General features: G+C 41.9%; 1 protein-coding gene and 1 long non-coding RNA gene across 2 annotated transcripts in view; both read left to right on the top strand.

Annotated features, from left to right (window-relative positions):
- Positions 1-37: 37 nt before the first annotated feature.
- otomp (otolith matrix protein) lies at positions 38-10,169 on the top strand. The gene is made up of 10 exons (XM_079370304.1): positions 38-64; positions 1,839-1,969; positions 2,165-2,301; positions 3,027-3,129; positions 3,739-3,924; positions 4,878-5,052; positions 5,586-5,653; positions 7,312-7,496; positions 7,867-8,038; positions 8,230-10,169. Exons 2-10 carry the CDS (start codon positions 1,876-1,878, stop codon positions 8,238-8,240), a joined length of 1,131 nt encoding a protein of 376 aa, XP_079226430.1. The 5' UTR covers positions 38-64; positions 1,839-1,875; the 3' UTR covers positions 8,241-10,169.
- Positions 10,170-17,633: 7,464 nt separating this feature from the next.
- LOC306841002 overlaps positions 17,634-19,217 on the top strand; it is a 48,069-nt gene continuing 46,485 nt past the window's right edge. The window contains exon 1 of the long non-coding RNA XR_013781419.1: positions 17,634-18,204. This is a non-coding gene — a long non-coding RNA (uncharacterized lncRNA). The remainder of the gene's footprint in view (positions 18,205-19,217) is intronic.

The following is a 19,217-nucleotide window of genomic DNA, read 5'->3' as shown; positions in this document are numbered from 1 at the left end:
AGACGTGACGTCATCAAAACATTATCCTCGCGGTGCATTGTGGGGCGGAGGAGTCCTCCAACAGGTTGTCGTTTTAATATTTAATAATATAATATTTACACGAGTGTATGGTTGTGATCTATGATCAGTAGATCCCGCATTTAAATCCAGAATGAACAATTTGGATATTTGCAACTTAATTGTTTCTCATTTTAAATAATTCAGCACGTGTCACTTTCACCTTGGTTTATATTTAACTGCATACTATCTATATGCATTATTGAGCCATATTCTTATATTCTTGTTCACAAATTTGGTTATAGTGTTTTGTATATTTGTATATTTTTGATATGGCATCTATTGGATTGATTTAACAGTATTTCTCTGTACTTATACAATGACAATAAAGATATATTATCTTATAACTACAACCTATAATTGTTACATATCGTAATCTAAATGTTCCTCGAAATGAAAAAAATCTAATCCAGATATCCACCGTGTAATTTTTAACATCCAAATTTAAAGTCACAACATGGTTACTATTAGATTGTAGATGTTTTCCCCCAGAATTAGCTTAATTAAATAATAATAATAATAATTGATTGCAGATATCTATAATCATTGTGGATAGAAAGAATGATGCTGTATCTGAAACTGAAACTAAAATCCAAATAGGCTACAAAGAATGACAAAAGGCACATTGTCTGACCCAGGAGAAATAACAAGTCCGGATTGTTAAAACAATTTTGTGAATAATTTACAAATGCAATTCATACCAGAGAGAGAGAGAGAGAGAGTGTGACAGGTAGGTTTAACTTTTAGGTAAACTAATATGCAGGAAGAAGTAAACAATGAATGCATTTATGCTTAAACACTTAACACTTAAAAACACTACGTGTGTGAGTGGGTGTTTTTGTATGATTTTCCTCCTTTACAGAACATATAGTGTGTCTTATCTCTTTGATAAGCACAGAAATGTAAGTTGAAGTAAACAGAAACATGGGAAACTGCCTGTTAGTGTCTAACATATTTGCACATTTATAAATAGAGATATACTGTTACATTATGTAATTAGGAATTTGAATATGACCACCAGGAAAAGCTGAGCAGCATGAAAAATAAACTCTATTCTTCACTGCAGAGCAGACTTCCCAGCACTGACATTATTGGAAAAGAAATAAGAATTAAAGAAGAATGCATTTCAATTCTCCCATTAAACAAACTGACTGTGTTCATGGTTGGCTCACACAGACGTCAGTATCTGTGTGCATAGGGAGAGGAAAGGGAGAATTGTATCAAGTAGCAGATACATTTTCTTTCACCGGCTCCCGTGGCTGAGAATAATAGTCAGTGCTGTTTGCTCTTGCTTACCTGGGGTTTTAGTCTCCAGTGAGTCGAAGCAGAACTTTGCCGGTATCTGTTCCCCAAACACGGCTCCAGCACAGAGACACATTGTCCGCTGCTTTTTTAATTAAAGACCCGGGGTCGACACTCTGAGCCAGGTGACCTGAACTGCCCCATGCGTGCGTGTGTCTCCCTCTATTCTCTCCACCAGGGGATCAGTCTCAGTTGGTAATTGGAGGGAGAAACGCTATACAGCTATCATGGGATGGAGGAAGGATTATCTACCGAGGACTTCAGCTGAATCAAGGAATAATGTGTTTTTTTTCTTTCTTTCTACATCCAACCTACCTGTCTCATTCTCCCACCTTTTACCCTTCCCCCCCATTTTCCTCTTTCTCAGGTTCAGGTTATAAGAGAGGGAGGGAAGTAGAGTGACCCCCCCCCCCCCACACACACACACACACACACACACACACACTAAATCCACCTGCTCTCCATCTTTGTTGTATTAGAGAAACTTTCCCAAGCAGGTTTCCTACCAAAGCCGACATGGAGCATCTAGAGAGAAGACTGCCTGCAGCTTTCCTCCTCCTCCTCCTGCATCTTCTGTCTGTCAGCTGTGTTCACAATAAGAAAACTACAGGTACAAACAAAAACTTGTCCATTTAAGATCCTTGTAAGTACAATCAGAGGATGAAGAGAATCTTGCAGAAAAGCGTGCTTGAAGCAATGATTTTTGGTTGTACTTGTGAAACATTTGTAAGTATTTTGTTTGGGCAGTTCAGCAGGTAAAATTGCATTTACAATGGCATCATTTCCCCTCTGCTGTTTTCTTCAGTCTCCTGGTGTGTACTGTCTGACGCTGAAGAGCAGAAGTGTCTGGATTTGGCCGGGAACGCCACAGCTCGGAATATTCGAGGGACTTTGCAATGTGTCCGAGGCCTGAACACCAGAGATTGTATGGACAAAATCAAGGTACCTGTTTAATCCGCGATTGGGAAGAGCATTGTGACTGACTGTTTTCATCTGTTCAACTGAATTGTTTCAAGACATCAAGAGTAGAAGAATCCTTACAGGGGCTTCAGTAAGCTGTAATTGTCTTTTTCAAATGTGGAGGTTTTGCACATTGGCAGCCTTGTCTGTTGTCGGAGCTAAACTCTGGGAAAATAGACCAACTGAGCTGAAAATACAACACAGTTTTAGGTATTAAATGGCTGAAGGAGAAACAACATTTTCCCGCAAATATTAGTTCCCAAATGTCAGTAGTTTACTTTTACTGTCTTCTTTTTGTAAGTGTACTTTATTTGTTTATTTTATAACTGAACCGTTTGGAGTATCTTTTCTTTTTCATTTTTCTTTTTTAATTCAAAAAGCCTCCATCGGCAGGTGTGGCAAAATAACATTATGCCTTTCACACTAAGACCGGTGCATCTGACACTTGTGCATGGTTGAATTGTACAGCACCAATGTTACTGTATGTACATGTCGAATAGATTAATAATGTTTAAATTTCACAGAAAGACATTTCTGATGGAGACAGAAATAGTCATCATTAACCTCTGTTCTCAAGGTCTTGAAGAATCCCTTTTTTATTTATTTCCAGAAGCATGGAATGAATAATTAAAGCATCAGTGTGTGTGGCAAATATAGACAAGCCTTCTGAGAAATAACAGTCAGTGTTTTGTTTTTTTTTCTGTTAGAATGGAGCCGCAGATGCAGCCTCCATGTCTGCAGATGACATCTACGCTGCGGGCCTCTGCCATGGCCTGGAGCTGTCGGCAGGGGAGTCCTACAACAGAGTGGGTAAGTCACAGGTTTGAGACTTGCAGCCGGAATAATAAACAGCAAGAAGGCACTGAAGCCTCTGCAGCCTAAATAACTCAACAGGAACATGGTGAATGTGTTAAAATAACAAAAACATCACACCATGGATCTTTATTTGGAAAATCAGCTTGAAGGCTGTCAGCTCTCGTAAAATCCTTCACAACAAAGGATAAGAGCTGTTCAGAAGCAATGCAGAGCTGTGCTCACTTTTAACGCGTTGTACTAAAAAAAATGCTCTGTTGTATGGAACGTGGGTTTTGGTATACTGAGGTGTGCAGCGTATTTTAGTCGTATCATGCTGTGAGCTAATTAGGTTGATTTCCCTGTCCAAAATAAACAATAGATCGACACTTTCCGTGCAGCAGACAAGTTTTGTGCTTTTTTTTCTCTCTTTAAGGAAGGGAAAACAACGTAGTCAAGAATGTAAGTTAATAGTTATTTTACAAAAAAAACTGTAAAATACATCTTACAGCAAAATAGTGATAGTAGACACACTGTGGTTGTTGTTGCTGTATTTTTCATTTTCAAGTTGTTTTTATTATTTTCATACAAGTCCCTCGTGACCTGATCAGATTTTTATTTCTCCAGATGGCATCAGCTACTACGTGGTGGCGATGGCGCGTCGCTCCTCCTCAGATCTGTCCCTGCTGGAGATGCATGAACGCAGCTCTTGTCACCCTGGTATGCGCACCACGGTGGGATGGACGGTTCCTATTGGCTACCTGGTGAACACCTCCCAGATCAGTGTAGGGGAGCAGTGCAACTTCCCCAAAGGTGAGTGTGTGTGTGTGTGTGTGTGTGTGTGTGTGTGTGTGTGTGTGGGCATGTGTGCATGTGTGTGTCAAGGGGTGGGAGCTATCTGAGAGGTTCGAATGTGGAGAAGCAGTGAAGTGGAATGAGGAGTGAAGAGATGGAGGAGCCGCATGAGAACAAGGCCATATTATCTTTGAAGGTGAGATTTGTAGGAGTGTGTGTGTGTGTGTGTGTGTGTGTCCAATTTCTCCTTTTGCAAAGAAAATCACCAACATCTAAATTAATGACATTTTCCCGAAATGAATCCATTGGTCTGATGTGGATGAGGGGAGTTTTCAGTATTTTAATCCCTCATTAATGGTTAAAGGTAAATGGACCTGAGCTTGTATAGTTTAGTGTGTTTCATGCCTTCTGACTGCACATTCACATACTGATGGCAGAGGCTACATTTACACCTACGAAGCAGCTGGATAAACTTAGGGTCAAGTGTCTATCCAAAGAACATGTTAGATTGGATCGCACAAAGAGATGTCCAAAATGTCTATTGAATCCTTGACTCTGCAGCAGGAAGCTAAGACAATATAGACATATCAGATAACACCACAGAGAGCTCTAATATTACAAAATAGAACAAAGTAAAACCACCGTATGAGACATTAATGTAAATATAATACACTCATTGAAGAATCTATTATACTTTAATTCATCAAAGTAGACCACAGCTGCAACCAGTTTTTATTCTTTTTTGTCTTTCGATGAGGCGATAAGTAGTTTAGAATGAGCCTAAAAATTACTTACACGTTTAAAAACTGTCAGCTAGAGTTTGACATCTTCTTTCAGAAACGTGTCTAATATAGGCTGAATACCATTTATCATAACTCAAGAGGTTGATTAAAGGTGACTGATATCGCATCAAAGCTCTTCCATTAGCTGCCTCCGTTCTTCCTCTAATTCATTCTTTGTCTTCCCATCAGCTGTGGGGAACTTCTTCGGTTACAGCTGTGTGCCCGGCGTGAAGGACGCCCAGCACGACCCCAAAGGCAACAACCCCAAGAACCTGTGCGAGGCGTGTATAGGTGACGACAACGACAGACACATTTGTGCCAGCAACTACAGAGAGAGGCACTACGGGGAGGCTGGGGCGCTGAGGTACGACGTGAACACTGCAAACATTGATCGCACACAGAGGTCCAGTAGTTAGAGCCTCCGAGTCTCCCTTACTGTTTATCTTTTGAAACAACCGTCCAAATAAAGGAGAAAGAGTAGTCAAAGCTGGATGTCTCATTTAAAGACAATGATAGGATTTCCTTCACTTCTACACGACCAATCAGAAGTCTTGTATTACCCGGCACAGATGCTTGAGTCAGTACAGTCAGGTGACTTACCTTTGTGCTGTAAAAAGTCTACTTCACAAATATTTATGACGGCTTTGCAAAAAAAAGAAAAAAGAAAAAAAAGTCATGATCTGTGGTAAACAAAACATTCATCGACAAGTGACAACAAGAGACCAAAACACCTCTGTGCAACAGTTACATAAGACCTAAAGATATTACTGTCGGTGAAAAATATCAAGAGACTGATGCTGGTATAATCTTTTATTCCGAAGTGTGCCGATAACCATCTCCTTACTACTCTGTTTTATTTTTCATCAATTTTGTTTGTTTGTTTTGTTTTTCTTTCAGGTGTGTGGCTGAGAACCTTGGAGATGTGGCATTTCTCAAACACACAACACTCTATGACAACATGGATGGTACGGCTTTTTATTTTTTTAAATTTTTTTATTATATTATCACAACAAGAAGGTTATGACTGTGCGCCTGTAGCCTAGTGGTTAGAGTGTGCACCCAATGTACAGAGACTTATATCCTCAAAGCGGACGGCCTGGGTTCAATTCCGACCTGTGTCTTTGTACCGACATGTCACTTCCTACTGTTGCTCTCTCACCAATTTCAGGCGCGATTCACTATTCTGTGTCTCAAAATAAAGGCATAAAATGCCCAAAAATTACCTTAAAAAAAGAGTTAATCTAAAGTACCTTGGTGTCAGCAGAGAGTGCTAGTCCCTGTTATGACACAAGATGTCAGTGTTTCACTACGTTTCTCATATTAGGAGTATTTTACAGTATGTGGAATTAAGAGTAAATGCAACCATTACACTGAAACTTTATGGTGTGAGAAGAATGTTTTTAATGACATACTGGAGAGAAAATAAAAAGTGGATTAAAAGGAGATAAAAAAGAGAAGCAATCTGTCAAGGGAACAAACATTCAGTAGACAGGAAGAGAGGAACACTATTTCAGACATTTTTTTGTCCTGTAAGGAAATGCCCTAATTCTCTGTCTGCTGCATCTGCTCTTCTGCTTTGGGCTACATCCTAAATTAATGGTGATCATTATCACAGTCACGCTACACAGACTCAGCTAGTTCAGCCGAGAAAGGAACAGTTTGACGCAGGCTCAACAAACACTGTGGCTGCCTAACGAAGCGTGCTTTGTCATATGGTTCAGAAATGTCCAGCGTCAGACCAATTAACGGAGGTCAAGAAAACACAGACGGTCGGAGCTGTTGTCAGGGGAGCCAGGAAGTAGCTTCAAGGTGGTTTATCCTTCTCTTCTGAGTAACAAGCTGTGGTTCTGTTTTGTTATTTTTGTTTTTTTGTAAATGGGTGGACAAACAAATCTCTCAAGTTAAAACATGTAATTAAAAAATAATTATTCCACCTTCAGGTTCAAACTTACAAAAGAAATGTGCGACTTGACAAAAAGATAATGAGGCAAAGATGACACTCTGAATGATAAAGATTGCAACCATTAACCACCATATGTTTAACATTACCATTACTGCATTGCTGTGCTTGTCAAATAATCTTTCCATTATAGCAATCAGCTTTTACAATTAAAATGTAAAACAACTGTTAAGTTTTTTAATGGAAATATCTGGTAAGCCTAGTGTTTGAAAAATGGGGATTCATATTTCTTGCCTAAATTATCTCAGCAAAGCGAGTGCAAGCTAGTTCTTGTGCTTAAAGTCTGCATGTGATCTCCACTGCTCAATGAAAACATGTAAGAAAAGTGTGAAATATGCACTTAGCTACACTCCGGCTGTCAGGCTAAAAGACTAACACCAACTAAAGACATTAAAAGAGGCTGAATCGGAATGACTCAAGCAAAAAGTTAACTTTTAAATCATGTTGACGATAGGCTTTGCAAAGTCATCTCTAACAGGCAGCCTGCACATTCAACCAACACAGAGGAGTCTTTTCACTGACTGCCAGAAGCTAAAGTGATATCAGGTATATTTCAGGAAGACTCTGTGGGCCACTGCGTCCTGAGTAAATTGTAGGGATCTCTGTTGAATCCAAATGTCCTCAAATTCGTCTGCTACTGAAGGCAGTTCTTACCCTCCCCAGGCAAGAACCAGGAGTCCTGGGCCCTGGATTTGGAGCTGGAGGACCTGAAGCTGCTGTGTCCTGATGGGACCGAGGCTGGTCTGGATGAGTTTGAGCGATGCCATCTGGCAGCCGTACCCGCCAACGCTGTGGTGGTCCGCATGGAAGACAAGTGTCGTGTCTGGAAGTTCCTGGAGCGTCTACAGGTGGGTGTAGACAGAAAATATATCAACTCTGTGTGTGTGTGTGTGTGTGTGTGTGTGTGTGTGTGTGTGTGTGTGTGTGTTATTCTCCTGCAGTGTGTTTATGTGTGTCTCATATCTCTGTGGAGTCTGTGTTATCGATCAGCATGTCTCAGAATGCAGGTTTCTGCTAAACTGCCATCCTTCTTCCTTACCGAGTGTGTTTGAGTGTGTGTGGGAGATGCCAGGATGACTGATACCTCCTGTGCTGATCCGCTGGCTGCACACGCACACACACACACACACACACAAAGAAAAAAGAAACACACACTCCAACGCACATCCATGCATGCTCTCATGCATTAAGTCCTGTCACACTTTCTCTCTCCTGCAGAATGTGTTTGGCAACGCCACCGAGGGCTTCAGCCTGTTCAGCTCAGCCGGCTATGGCGAATCCAATCTGCTCTTTAGCGATTCCACACACCACCTGCAGAGGGTTCTGAGCAGCTACACCTCTTGGCTTGGCCCCACTTACACCACCATGCTGCAGGCCTTCGAGTGTGAGGGTAAGAGGGAGGGTGTGTGTTTTTGTACTGTGTGAAAGAGTGTTTGTGTGGCTCTGCTGATGAAGAGGGGTTGGATAAGCGGCTGAAGGAGTGGGTTTTCTCCTCCTTCTGTATGTGTGTTTGTGTTTGTGTGTGTGTGTGTGTGTGTATCCACTGCAGCTGTTCTCATTACTGTGCTTTCCCTCCAACAGGCTTCTGCTGATGGAACAGGAGGAAGACATACAGCACCTCAACTTCCACTGAATCCCTCTGTCTCCGTCCTCCCGTTCTGCCTTCTCCTCCCTGCCATCTGTCTCTCTCTTTTTGCCCTGTTATGTTTTTGTTTTTTTTTAAACCTCATTTTTCCGCTGTGCTTTGGTGTTTGTCTGTTTATTCGCCTTGCATTTCACCACCCATTCACTGTTTTAACAGCTTCGTCCTCGCTGTATAGCACGGGCAGCGTAGGACATCGCTAAGAGGGGTTAATCGACTGAGAGCAACTATAGAAAAATGTCCTGAAATCAAGCTTTTAAAGGACGCCTTGAACAAATAGTAGGAAACAATAAAGAACAGGGCAGAAGTAAGAAAATAGAAAAGACGTGCAGGTTTATAGTTCTTAGGTTATTTACACATTGTGTCGCTTTTTTGAAGCTTTTTAAGAGATTTTAATCTTATTACCTAAAAACAGCATGTGTCTCCTTCAGTATATGTGCATGAAAGAAGTGATACCCTCTGTGTTTGTTGGAAAACTGTGGCCTTCTTCTTTCATGAATCTAAGCTTCACCCCCACCCGACCATCCCACCCCCACCTACAGGGTCTGTCTCTGGCACTGAACAACTGGGTGCTATTAACTTTGAGCTTAGACGTCTCAGTTACTGTAAGCGTGTTTGTGAGTGTACACTTTTTTCCCACAGCCATTAATGCTGTAATTGGCAGTCGGGCATGTTATACTGTTTGTGTGGGAGTGAGAGAACTTGAGTGTGTGTGCACCCTGATGTGCATATGTGTTAGTGTGTCTGTAGCGTTGCTGCTTTCCCATGGCTTGTATAGCTTACAACACTTTGGATCACTGCTTTCTCACGGCTGGTATGGTGGACCAGACTGTGCCAGGCCTGTATAGTGTTACACTATAAAGTTAGGAGAAACTAGATTAGAGCTCAGGTTGCTAACTGTGACCTCAGAGTGACTCTTTGACCTCTTTTTTTGAAAACGTTGACAACATTTGAATCAACCAATACTTTCAAAATGAACTCTTGATAACCTTTTTTGTCCGTCTTGCTTTCATGTGTGATGAAATCTGTCGTCTCCTGCTGTGTTTTCATACATCCTAAAGATAGCGAGTCGTTGAAGCTCATGTGAGGAGTTTTTGGCCGGTCATGAAGCTTACTGAAATAAATACTGATGCCGCTTTATGACCTTCAAAAGCCAACAAGAGCATCAGGAAGAAGATGAAAACAGCTATTTATTTTCCACTGGCAAGTGATACATTTGATTTTTGAAAGAAGATTCTTTGATTAAAAACCTTCAAAGAACAAAACTGGCAAAAAAAAGAAAAAAAAGGCAGTACCCACTGTGTCCACACGGGAGGGCGCCAAAATGGACACCAATCCAATATTTCTCACAGGAGCTTTAATGATAATAATTAATAATAATAATAATAGAAAATATTTAAAGTAAGCAATTAATTATTTCAGTGTATCAAAAAACATCATAACTAATAAAATGATTATTCATAATTATGCTGTGGAGAAATAGTAGTTTAATCATACATATCTCTGACATGTTTAAGATGTGATCAAACAAGATGTTACAATTAGCCTGTTTTTTTCCGACTGATAAGGATTCTGTTATAGACTTGAGTATTGGCTGATACGGTGATGTTACACTCTCTGCTCTTACCACACTGTTACAGTTTGTTTCACCGTCAGCAAAAAAAGTGACCTGAAACCAGCGGGGTTATGAAAACATGCTGACTGGCATGCTAGCCCGTACCAGACTGTAGGAGATGATTATACTTGTTTCGGTATTGGACCAGCGTTAATAATTTACGAATCACGGTTGAATCAGAGGCAGCTGAAAGCCTTTTAAAATCTCCACCTTATTATATCTTTCACATTCTGCATCACAGAGCTCGGCACTGACACAGATAAACCAGATCAAGTTCTCCCTGTCAACATTTTTTTGTCCTCATTACACCAGAAAAAAATCCATCAAGGTAGAGGTGCCAGATACAAACACAGAAACGTATTTACTCTGATTTGCTTTGGTAATTGCTTGTCTTTCTATCAAGTAGTCAGATTTGATCTCACTGCCGTGTGATTGGTTCCTTTTTTTTTTTACTCTTGGTGGAATAAAGACTCCTTGAGTGTGCAAGATGAAAGAAGCAAACATCCTTACAATATTTTGCACCTCATTTGAGAAGGATAAAGGCGTGTCTGTTGTACTAGATCAATTCTAGTTTTGTATCAGTTTTGTGCTATTTGTTTCTTCTGTTGTCGACACTTTCAAAGAGGCCTGATGTAAATACTCATGCTGAATGTGTAGAGCTGCAAAATCTTTTTTTTTTTCCTCCAACCAATTAAAGAAACAATGATAAAGAAAATAATCCTCTCTTGTCTTTTGCAGCAGACTTCTAATTATCCCGAGACTGCTATACGATATCTGTGCGGAAATGAATTATACTTGATAGCATCTCTCTTCCTTCATCTCACACTCCCTCGTCTCCCTCTTATTGTATTGTTTGCCTCTTATGCACCAAGGTTTGGTAAAAGGCTGTTTGTTTCCTCTCAGTCATTTTGGGAAGGGGAGAAAGAGCGATGCAATAGGACGCAGAAAAGTAGAAAAAAAAAGGAGGGGGGGGGGGTCACAAGACTTGCACAGAGATTCCAGTGTTCACTCAGGTGGAGCAAAGCACCTCCCAGGTAGGAAGGTGAATCAGGGACACACAATCATCATAGGTGGTCCCCAGGTACAAACAAACTTCCTCTCATGGTGGACAGAAAAGTGGCCTCGCTGGCACTGTTTTGTCTGATTAACAGCATTAATCCTTTACAGAAAAACTCTGCATCTGTGATGGATGACGAGCATTTATCAGCGAGCCGACACTGGAGATGAAACTGCATTGCAGCAGATGCTTCGATTCCTCTTTAGCTGTAATGCACCAACAACAAGTGAGGCTTCAACGCAGCTCAACCTTTATATGTAGGTGTGAAAGAAATGTAAGAGTCTTAACGCTACAGTGGAAATGAAAGGCTATTTTTCATCCTTGTATTTTCACTAATGGAAACCGATGAGATGAAGAAAAAAGAAAACAAGAATCAATATAGGCTGAAATAGAAAAAAAACGTAAAAACACATGAAGTGGAAGAAAAACTGCATAAAGATAATTTCATTACAGGTAAGCTCAATGTGCTTTATATCGAGGTAAAAACAACAACATACCAAAAAGAAATGTTTCCACAGTCATGAATAGGATACAAAAATCAAATCAATTATTTGCACCACAAAGCAAACATCAATAACTGCACACACACACACACACACACGATAAATATGGAGGATAGACAGTTGTGTTGGGCCTCAGCTCAACAGGTAGTTTGTTCTAGAGAGAGACCACGTTCACTAAAGGCCCCCAGACCTCTCTACAGGCTAAAAGACCTGACATGAAGAGTAGATGTGCTTGCAGTGAACTCAGCTAGTCATATCAAATAATGACCTGAAGGCTTCTTCCACCTCTGATTCAACTCTCACTAGTTGAATTAAACGACACAGCTCGTGTAAAATTGGCATTTAAAATCCAATGGCATGACTTCAAACTTTAGCTCAGAGTGTGTGAAAACTTTCGTAAAGACTTTGTGACTGCTAATATCCCTAATAAAGAGAGCGTGCGGGTTAGTTTCTCTTTAAGGGTGCGTGTGAACGGGCGCGTCACCTCGCGTGTTCCAGGGTGTCTTTATTTTGTAGTGGCACGGGTGATGGAAAGGACGGGAGACAATTTGACCGGAGGTTGTGAGGCGAGAGAAGAGAGAAGAGAAAGAGATGACAGTGATGGAAGAAGAGAAGAGGGAAGAGTGACAGGTAATCCATCAGAGGCGTTACTGTCATTATTCAATTACCACCCATCCTTAGCACTCCTGATAACCCCAACACACACACACACACACACACACGCACACACACATGCGCGTGCATGGTGGGTAGTTGCATTAAAGTGGAGGATCTTCTTACAGGAGGTGGGTTTGTGCTGTGTGGGAGGTGAGGTGAGCTGGGACCCGGGGCTTAGCACTGCTTCTTTTTACACTTATAGTATAACAGACCCTTAAATCCCCCCCCCCCCCCCCCCCCTTCTGAGGAATACTTCACTTTTCCTTCTCTCCTATCTCCTTTCCTCTACAACCTTGTCTTTCTCTCCCCATCTCCCTCTTTATCCCAGCGTGCCCCCCTCTTCCTCCTCTCCATGGTTCATTCCGTCTTGGGAGCCAGGAGCTGATAAGGAACATGGACTATGATTAGACGCCAGTGACACCAGGCTTATCGCCATGCTCCCATAACGCTCCCCGGATCACTTTCACTATAAAAGCCAAGCAGCACAAACACACAAACACACACAGCAAGGGCTCACGAGACTGGTTATCAATTCCAAATATGTTTCCTTGCGCTCAGTTTGTGTGACGGCACATGTTGCTTCTGTAATGACGCACGAGCGAGGGTGAAAAATGACCGCGAGCAGCAGCTTGTTTGAGTGTGAAGCGGCGGGGAGGAGGATGTTTGTGCACCCTATCAGTGTGTGGAGGTGCGAGTGAGTGTGAGATGAGGATGCAGGGCTGAGTGGGTTTTACTGGAGGAGAGATTCAGACACTAACCACTAGATGGCACTAGATGTCTCCTCTGCTATTACGGCTTGTGATGCCATGAGGAGGATTAAAAACGAACTTAATGAAGCTCCTCACGGTATGTTTCTGCTTCCTCCTCTCCTAATCCCATTCCTCCATCCTTACTCATCCCTTGATCCCTCCCCTTTCTTTCCTATACCACCTCAATGTCCTCTCATTTTCCTCTCTCTCCTCTCCTTTACCCCTCTTTCTTGTTTACTCCCTTAATCCACCTCCTCTCCTCATTTTTGTAATCATTACCAACCTAATGACCTCTTCTCTCATTTTTCCCATTTCCTCTTGTAATTATCATGTTTTGTGTGCTTCCTTCTCCTCTCATGTAGCTGTTTATGTTCTCCTTCTCTGTCCCCTTCCCTTTCTTCGTTCTTCTTTTAGCAATTTGTTCACCTCAAAATATCTCTGCCTCAATCTCTCGTTGCCATCCCTTCGTCTTTTCCCACTTCTCGACTCTTTTTTTATGACAGTCCACCACCTTTACCTTTTCCTCCTCATCGCCTACTTTGTCATTTCTCCTCCGCCCTCCTTAAGCCTAAGCCTAGCCTTGATCACAAGTAAATTGTCACAAACTGCTTTTCATGTTTGATAAGTCAGGGGTAGGGGTCACATAAGTTCTGGGAACTTCACCCTACTCCTTTTCAGAGCATTTTCTCCCTGTTTCTTTTATTGCCTGTGAGTAAATCTGTTCTGTTATTTTGTCTGCTGCTTAAATGAACTAATAAACTAAACTAAACTTTGTCTCTTACTCGAAACATTTCTTTCAACTTTCATTAACATGTTTTTCGTTTTGTTCCTCACTCTTTTACTGTCATGTTTGTCCTTATCTTTTTCTCTACTACTCTTCTTTTCTCTTGGTAATACTTTTTCTATTTTCCTGCCACTTGCCCATCTGTTTCCACTTCTTTTCTCATTTCTATATCTCTCCTGTTCGTCTACCGTCTTTTCTTCCTTTCGTTTCTGTTACTTTTCCTCTCAGCTTCTATCTTCCCTCTTTCCTTTCGACCACCTTGCACCTTTTCCATTAATCAAATGCGCCTGTCCTCTCCTTCTCTCACAACTCGTTTCCATTTTTCCCCTTCTACTTTTCCTCCCTTTCCTCCACTTTATTTTCTCCTCTCTTAACTGTGCACCTTTCTCCTCTCCGCTCCCCTCCTCTATATCCTCCATGGGGCAGTAGCTCTGTAATGTTGTTCGGGACATGCTCTCATTAATAACCTACACTCTGAGAGTCTCTGCCAGTGAAGCGTGAATCTCTCGTTCGTTTGGGGACGAATAGAGGGTGTTTCACTTTGTGTGTGTGTGTGTGTGTGGTGGGGGGGCTGGAAGGCTATGTGGGGGAATAAGATATAAAGAGACAGAGCTAACGGGTGGGCGTGATGATGTAAAATCGCATGTTTCCTCATATTGTGAAACACAGCAGGATCAACTCGCTCACAGGTCCAACATGATTTGTGTGTGTGTGAGGTGGGCACATGGATCAGTGGCAGACGTCCTTGAGTCTGACCCCATTTGGGAACCTTGCCTTTGGGTATCCTGTGGTCCACTGCTCATTACAGCAGCAGGTGCACACACACACACACACACACACACGCACGCACACCTTGCTGACTGGACCTGCAATCTACCTTACTTGTAACTCGGAGTGGATGCTGGCATACAATATGACAAGTTGTGCTGTGAGTGAATATGTCTTCATGCATGCGTGTGTGTGTGTGTGTGTGTGTGTGTGTGTGTGTGTGTGTGTGTGTGTGTGTGTGTGTGTGTGTGACAGAGAGAGATATTTCCCCTATGTTCTAAGGTTTCTTTAAAAGTGAAACTATTCAGAACTTCATTCAGACAAGGGTCCTTTTAAGTGTCACAAGTCTTAAATGAAAAAGGTAAAGTAACGGCTGCAGCCAGGCAATTAGCAGCGACAGGGGAAGTTAAGGGAAGTTAGACCGAGTGAGCAAAAGTATAACAAGGTTGTGTGTGTGTGTGTGTGTGTGTGTGTGTGTGTGTGTGTGTGTGTGTGTGTGTGTTTGTGTGCACCCGTGTGTGTTAGATTTATGCTCTGTGCGCCACCTCTATCTGTTCCTGCACACCATAACAAGCCGAGAGGTGTGTGAGCCAGCAGGCTGGACACTGACTGATGCAGCGTCACACCTTCAGTCCACAAACACACACACACACACACACACACACACACACACACACACACACACACACACACACACACACACACACAGGTAATGTATTGTGCAATAAGCATTGCCTAACCTCAGCTGTAAACTCAGCTTTGGCAGAGAAGCAGAGACTGAGAGGAGGAGGAAGAGAGAGAGAGAGAGAGAGAGAGTGATTAAATAGTCTAGTTAGTCCACAGAGTGGTTGAGAACATTAAGAGCTGGGCCATTCATCAGTACAGCACACACACACACACACACACACACACACACATTGATTGCACAAGTTAAACATATTTCTGCCTGGTGAGTTAGTAAATCCTCACAGGAAAAAACACACAAAAACACAGACTTTCCCCAAAAAATATCATATGCGCACACACACAGACACACACACTTTGCATGCACACACACACTCAAACAGATTAATTTTCCATCACTTACTCGTCCTGTCATAAGTGTGAGCACTGGCTCATTAAAACTCTTCAAACTCCCTCCCTCCCCTCCCCACTCGTCTTTCTTTCTCCCCTTCCCTCTTTCTAATAAATGGATGAGGCTGGAGGTGGGAATGTAGACCGAGAATCAAAGGAGCTAAGGAGGTAACGCAGGTGGGCTGCTTAACATGAGAAGATGAGAAATGGGTGGGGGGAAAAAAAGAAGAATATAATAATCCGACAAAATGAGAAAAGAGCGAGGAGTTCTACAAATACACGAAGAAGAGAGCCGACGAGCGAAAGGACAAACAGTTGTGAAAAAGGGAGGATAAAGCAGTCGGGATGTTTAATAAGAAGAAAACTTAAATAGAAGGAATTAAGAGGGTTAAAGTGGAAAGGGAAAAATTAAAGTCAAGGACAGCAAAGTGAGAAACGACGGGGGGGAGTTTTCATTAAAGGCAAAAAAAACAATAAGAATAAAAGGAGGAATAGTCTTAAAGTAAGCTGGAGAATATGAAGAAAAAAGAAGACTTGATAATCAGGACGACGTTATTAAGAAAAGAGACATAAGAATTATGTATATAAAGTAAAATGAGGTATTTAGTGGGCGATTAGTAAATGGGATGAACTGGGAGGTAGAGGAGAAGAGGCAAGGACATCGCCAGAAAGAAGAGACTGTGAGGGAGGAGGGAGAAATGCAGCAATTTCTCCTTCTGCTTTCAGTAATTCCCAAGTATAAAGTCCCTTGTTATCACTGTTTAGTTTTAATCTTCAGCCTAACGGTCTTTTTCATTATCAGGATAATGCCGGTTATTACCTCTTCATTGCAGGGAATATTATGATGGATGTGTTCCAATCAACCCCGGCATTAATACGATCAGTGCGGACATTAGCACAATCAGTCAGCACGCCGCTGATAATAACTCATGATTGTTGTGATTTAGTCCCAACGACGTGACAGCTGGAGCTGCGTTTAAGGACCATTAGTTACAGAGAGAAGGAGGAGGGAGGAGGGGGAATAGCAGGGAGGGAAGCAAAAAGAGCTTTGGAGGAAATGGTGGAAAAGGACTTAAAGAAGGAAGGGAAGCGTGGAGGGAAGGGGGAAATGAAAGTGAGACTGAGGATGGATGGTGAGAGGTGGCAAACTAAATCTGCGCTGCATTAACAAGTGTCTCCAGATTCTGTTTCTGGAGAAGCTATTCACTGCTTTTATGTTCTACATTTGAACAAGTGCTGAACATGCTATTAATCAGTGTTGTCTGATGGTATCTAATGGGATATGAATGGGTTAAAGACGGCACCATGTCCCTCCAGATTTTCCAATGAGTGTCAGATCAATGAGAATAAAATAATACCAATTCGTCAGATCTCTTATATTCTTAGAAAGATTGTTAAACTCAAAGACTCAACCATTTTTCAATTAGAGTGTTTGAACTTCACCTGCTATAGTAGTGCACTGTCAGAGAAAAAAATGGCTCCCATGTGGAAATTCAATTCCAACTGCTGGCGTGCGCTCCAACAATGTCTGACTCTTCTGGTTATTCACCAGCTTTTTCTTCCTCCAGTCACGGTTATTCTCTCTTGTCTTCTGAAACAAGCAGACCAGGAAAATAGCTTCTTGATTTTAAAAGGTGAAGGCAGTAGTCAGGAAATAGGACAGGAAAACAAAGAATGACTATTTTTAATCATACAGGTAGTGGAAGATGAAGCAGACGGGTAACAAGGCTGGGAGATTAAGTGGCTGGAACGGCTATTGAGGAGCACATAAGACGATCTGGCAGGGAACAGGTGGAAATGGGCCAGTAAATATACTGCAGGGATAATGAGCGGCTTGGAAACAGGTGAGCAGGTGGACGGGCAGTCAGGGGTTTGGAAATGACGGAAAGAGAGGTTATTTCAGGTCAGAAAGGAGTGACAAGAATAGACAAGAGAGCTAATATGCAGGCAATTAAAAAGGCTGGGTGATAATCAATGGCAAGAGAACTGGCTAATAGACACTGTTGCACGCTCACATGTAAATATTTGAACAATGCCTTTGTACTTGAGGCCATGGCCGCAGGAAGTGGGGGTGCTGGGGGTGCTGCAGCGCCCCCTAGTGGCGAGGGGGAGCTTTTTTTTTTTTATTAAAAAAAAAATATATTGAAAATATTTTTGCACAATTTATAAATTCCATTTCCTCATTCCTTTATGAATGGGAAAAGATTTTGACACGCGTAGGCTATTACATGTATTTCTTGATTTTGATTTAATTATTTTAGGCATAATCAACACAAGTTCACGGAAGTTACGTTGTCAACGTAAGGCCGGCTCGTGGTTGCAGACGCCGAAGTGAAAAGGTTCCCTGCTCGCTCCATGCTCGGTCTACGAGTGACACAGTCCAAGATGTAGCATCGTGTTGGACTAAGCTCCAGTAATAAACAAGAGCCATGTATTCAGAAACAGAAAAATTGATTGAGTTACGTCTGTGCCTGCCCGTCTCTGTGGCCTCACCTGAGCGCACTGTCTCAGCCATGCGTCTTTTGAAGACACGCAGCACCATGATGACCCAGAAAAGACTCACAAACCATTAATTGATGTATGCCCACACAGACATCATGAACTCTCTGGACATCCGTCCCCTCATTAGAGACTTTATTTCCACGACCCCAGAGCGCACCTGGACATTTGGACACCTGTAACCAGGACAGCCTGTCTGCAGCTCAAAGTAAGATCATGGTGCCGCCGCGCACTTTCATATGTGCAGTTTAATGTCACACTGTAGTATTTTTGTAAGGTGGTGGGGATTGAGAGTGTTACTTTGATCGTGTGCTCTGTGCGTAATGGATTTGGAGAACTGTTTGATAACGTATAAATGGTTTGGATTGTTTCCTTGTGGCTTGCGTAAAAAAGGTTGGAGATGGAGAAAAAAGTGTGATTTTGTTGATGTTTGCGTAATGAATGTGGAGAGCTGTTCAATAATGTGCTTAGATGATTTCTTTGCGCTGTGCGTAAAAGGATTTTGGAGCTAATAAGAGTCGTGCGTGACATAAATGTCGGTGCAGTGACTCAGGTTGATCAAACCTATTGAATTGTTAAAGTGTTATTGTGAAGTTTAAGTGATTGTGCACATTCCTCTGAGAGCTGATGATGTCTGTGTGTGTGTGTGTGGCCCTGGCTGTGTTCACTGAAGAGTGTAAAACAATGACGTGGTGAATCTTCATCTTTTTAAAAGATAAATTTAAATGTATATATTATAAATGTATTCTAAATAGGCCTATAGGCTCATAGATTTTTTTACAGCACCCCCTGTTCAAAATAACTTCCATCGGCCCTGCTTGAGGCATCCTGAGAAGTTGCTTTCTCGTGTGCAATCACCCCTGAGCTGTTTGGTCTGTTTAAAACGAAGCGTGGTGCACTTTGTCCTAAAGTTGGTTTGGTTTGGTGTGAACAAACAAATTCTGGTCTGCTTAAAAACGGTTCACTTCCAAGTGCACCAGAGTTTGTTTTTGCTGTAGGGGAGAACACGATCCCAACCAAAACTGCTCCTATAGGAAATATTACCGTCTTTTGCAGTTTGTTTTTTTTGGAGCCTGAACTCTCGCTTTGCAGCAATTTGCTGATGTGAAGTATAAAAGGAATAATGGCAAAACATAACCTCAGTAAGTTTTCATGATTGACAGCTTGCTGAAAAATCTCCCATTGGTGTTCAGCTGTGTTGACATCAGATGACTGTGAAAC

The sequence above is a fragment of the Symphodus melops genome, assembly GCF_947650265.1.
Source record: "Symphodus melops genome assembly, chromosome: 19".
Taxonomy (NCBI): Eukaryota; Metazoa; Chordata; class Actinopteri; order Labriformes; family Labridae; genus Symphodus; species Symphodus melops.
The sequence above is the reverse complement of the archived record's forward strand: the minus strand, read 5'-3'. Positions and strand labels throughout refer to the sequence as shown.

What these genes read in the sequence shown, in the direction of transcription:
- otomp (XM_079370304.1), top strand. Translation starts at nt 1,876, where the DNA reads ATGGAGCATCTAGAGAGAAGACTGCCTGCAGCTTTCCTCCTCCTCCTC. An exon ending in GGAGTCCTACAACAGAGTGG is followed by an intron (nt 3,130 to 3,738) that starts GTAAGTCACAGG and finishes TTATTTCTCCAG; the next exon opens with ATGGCATCAGCTACTACGTG. An exon ending in AGTTCCTGGAGCGTCTACAG is followed by an intron (nt 7,497 to 7,866) that starts GTGGGTGTAGAC and finishes TCTCTCCTGCAG; the next exon opens with AATGTGTTTGGCAACGCCAC.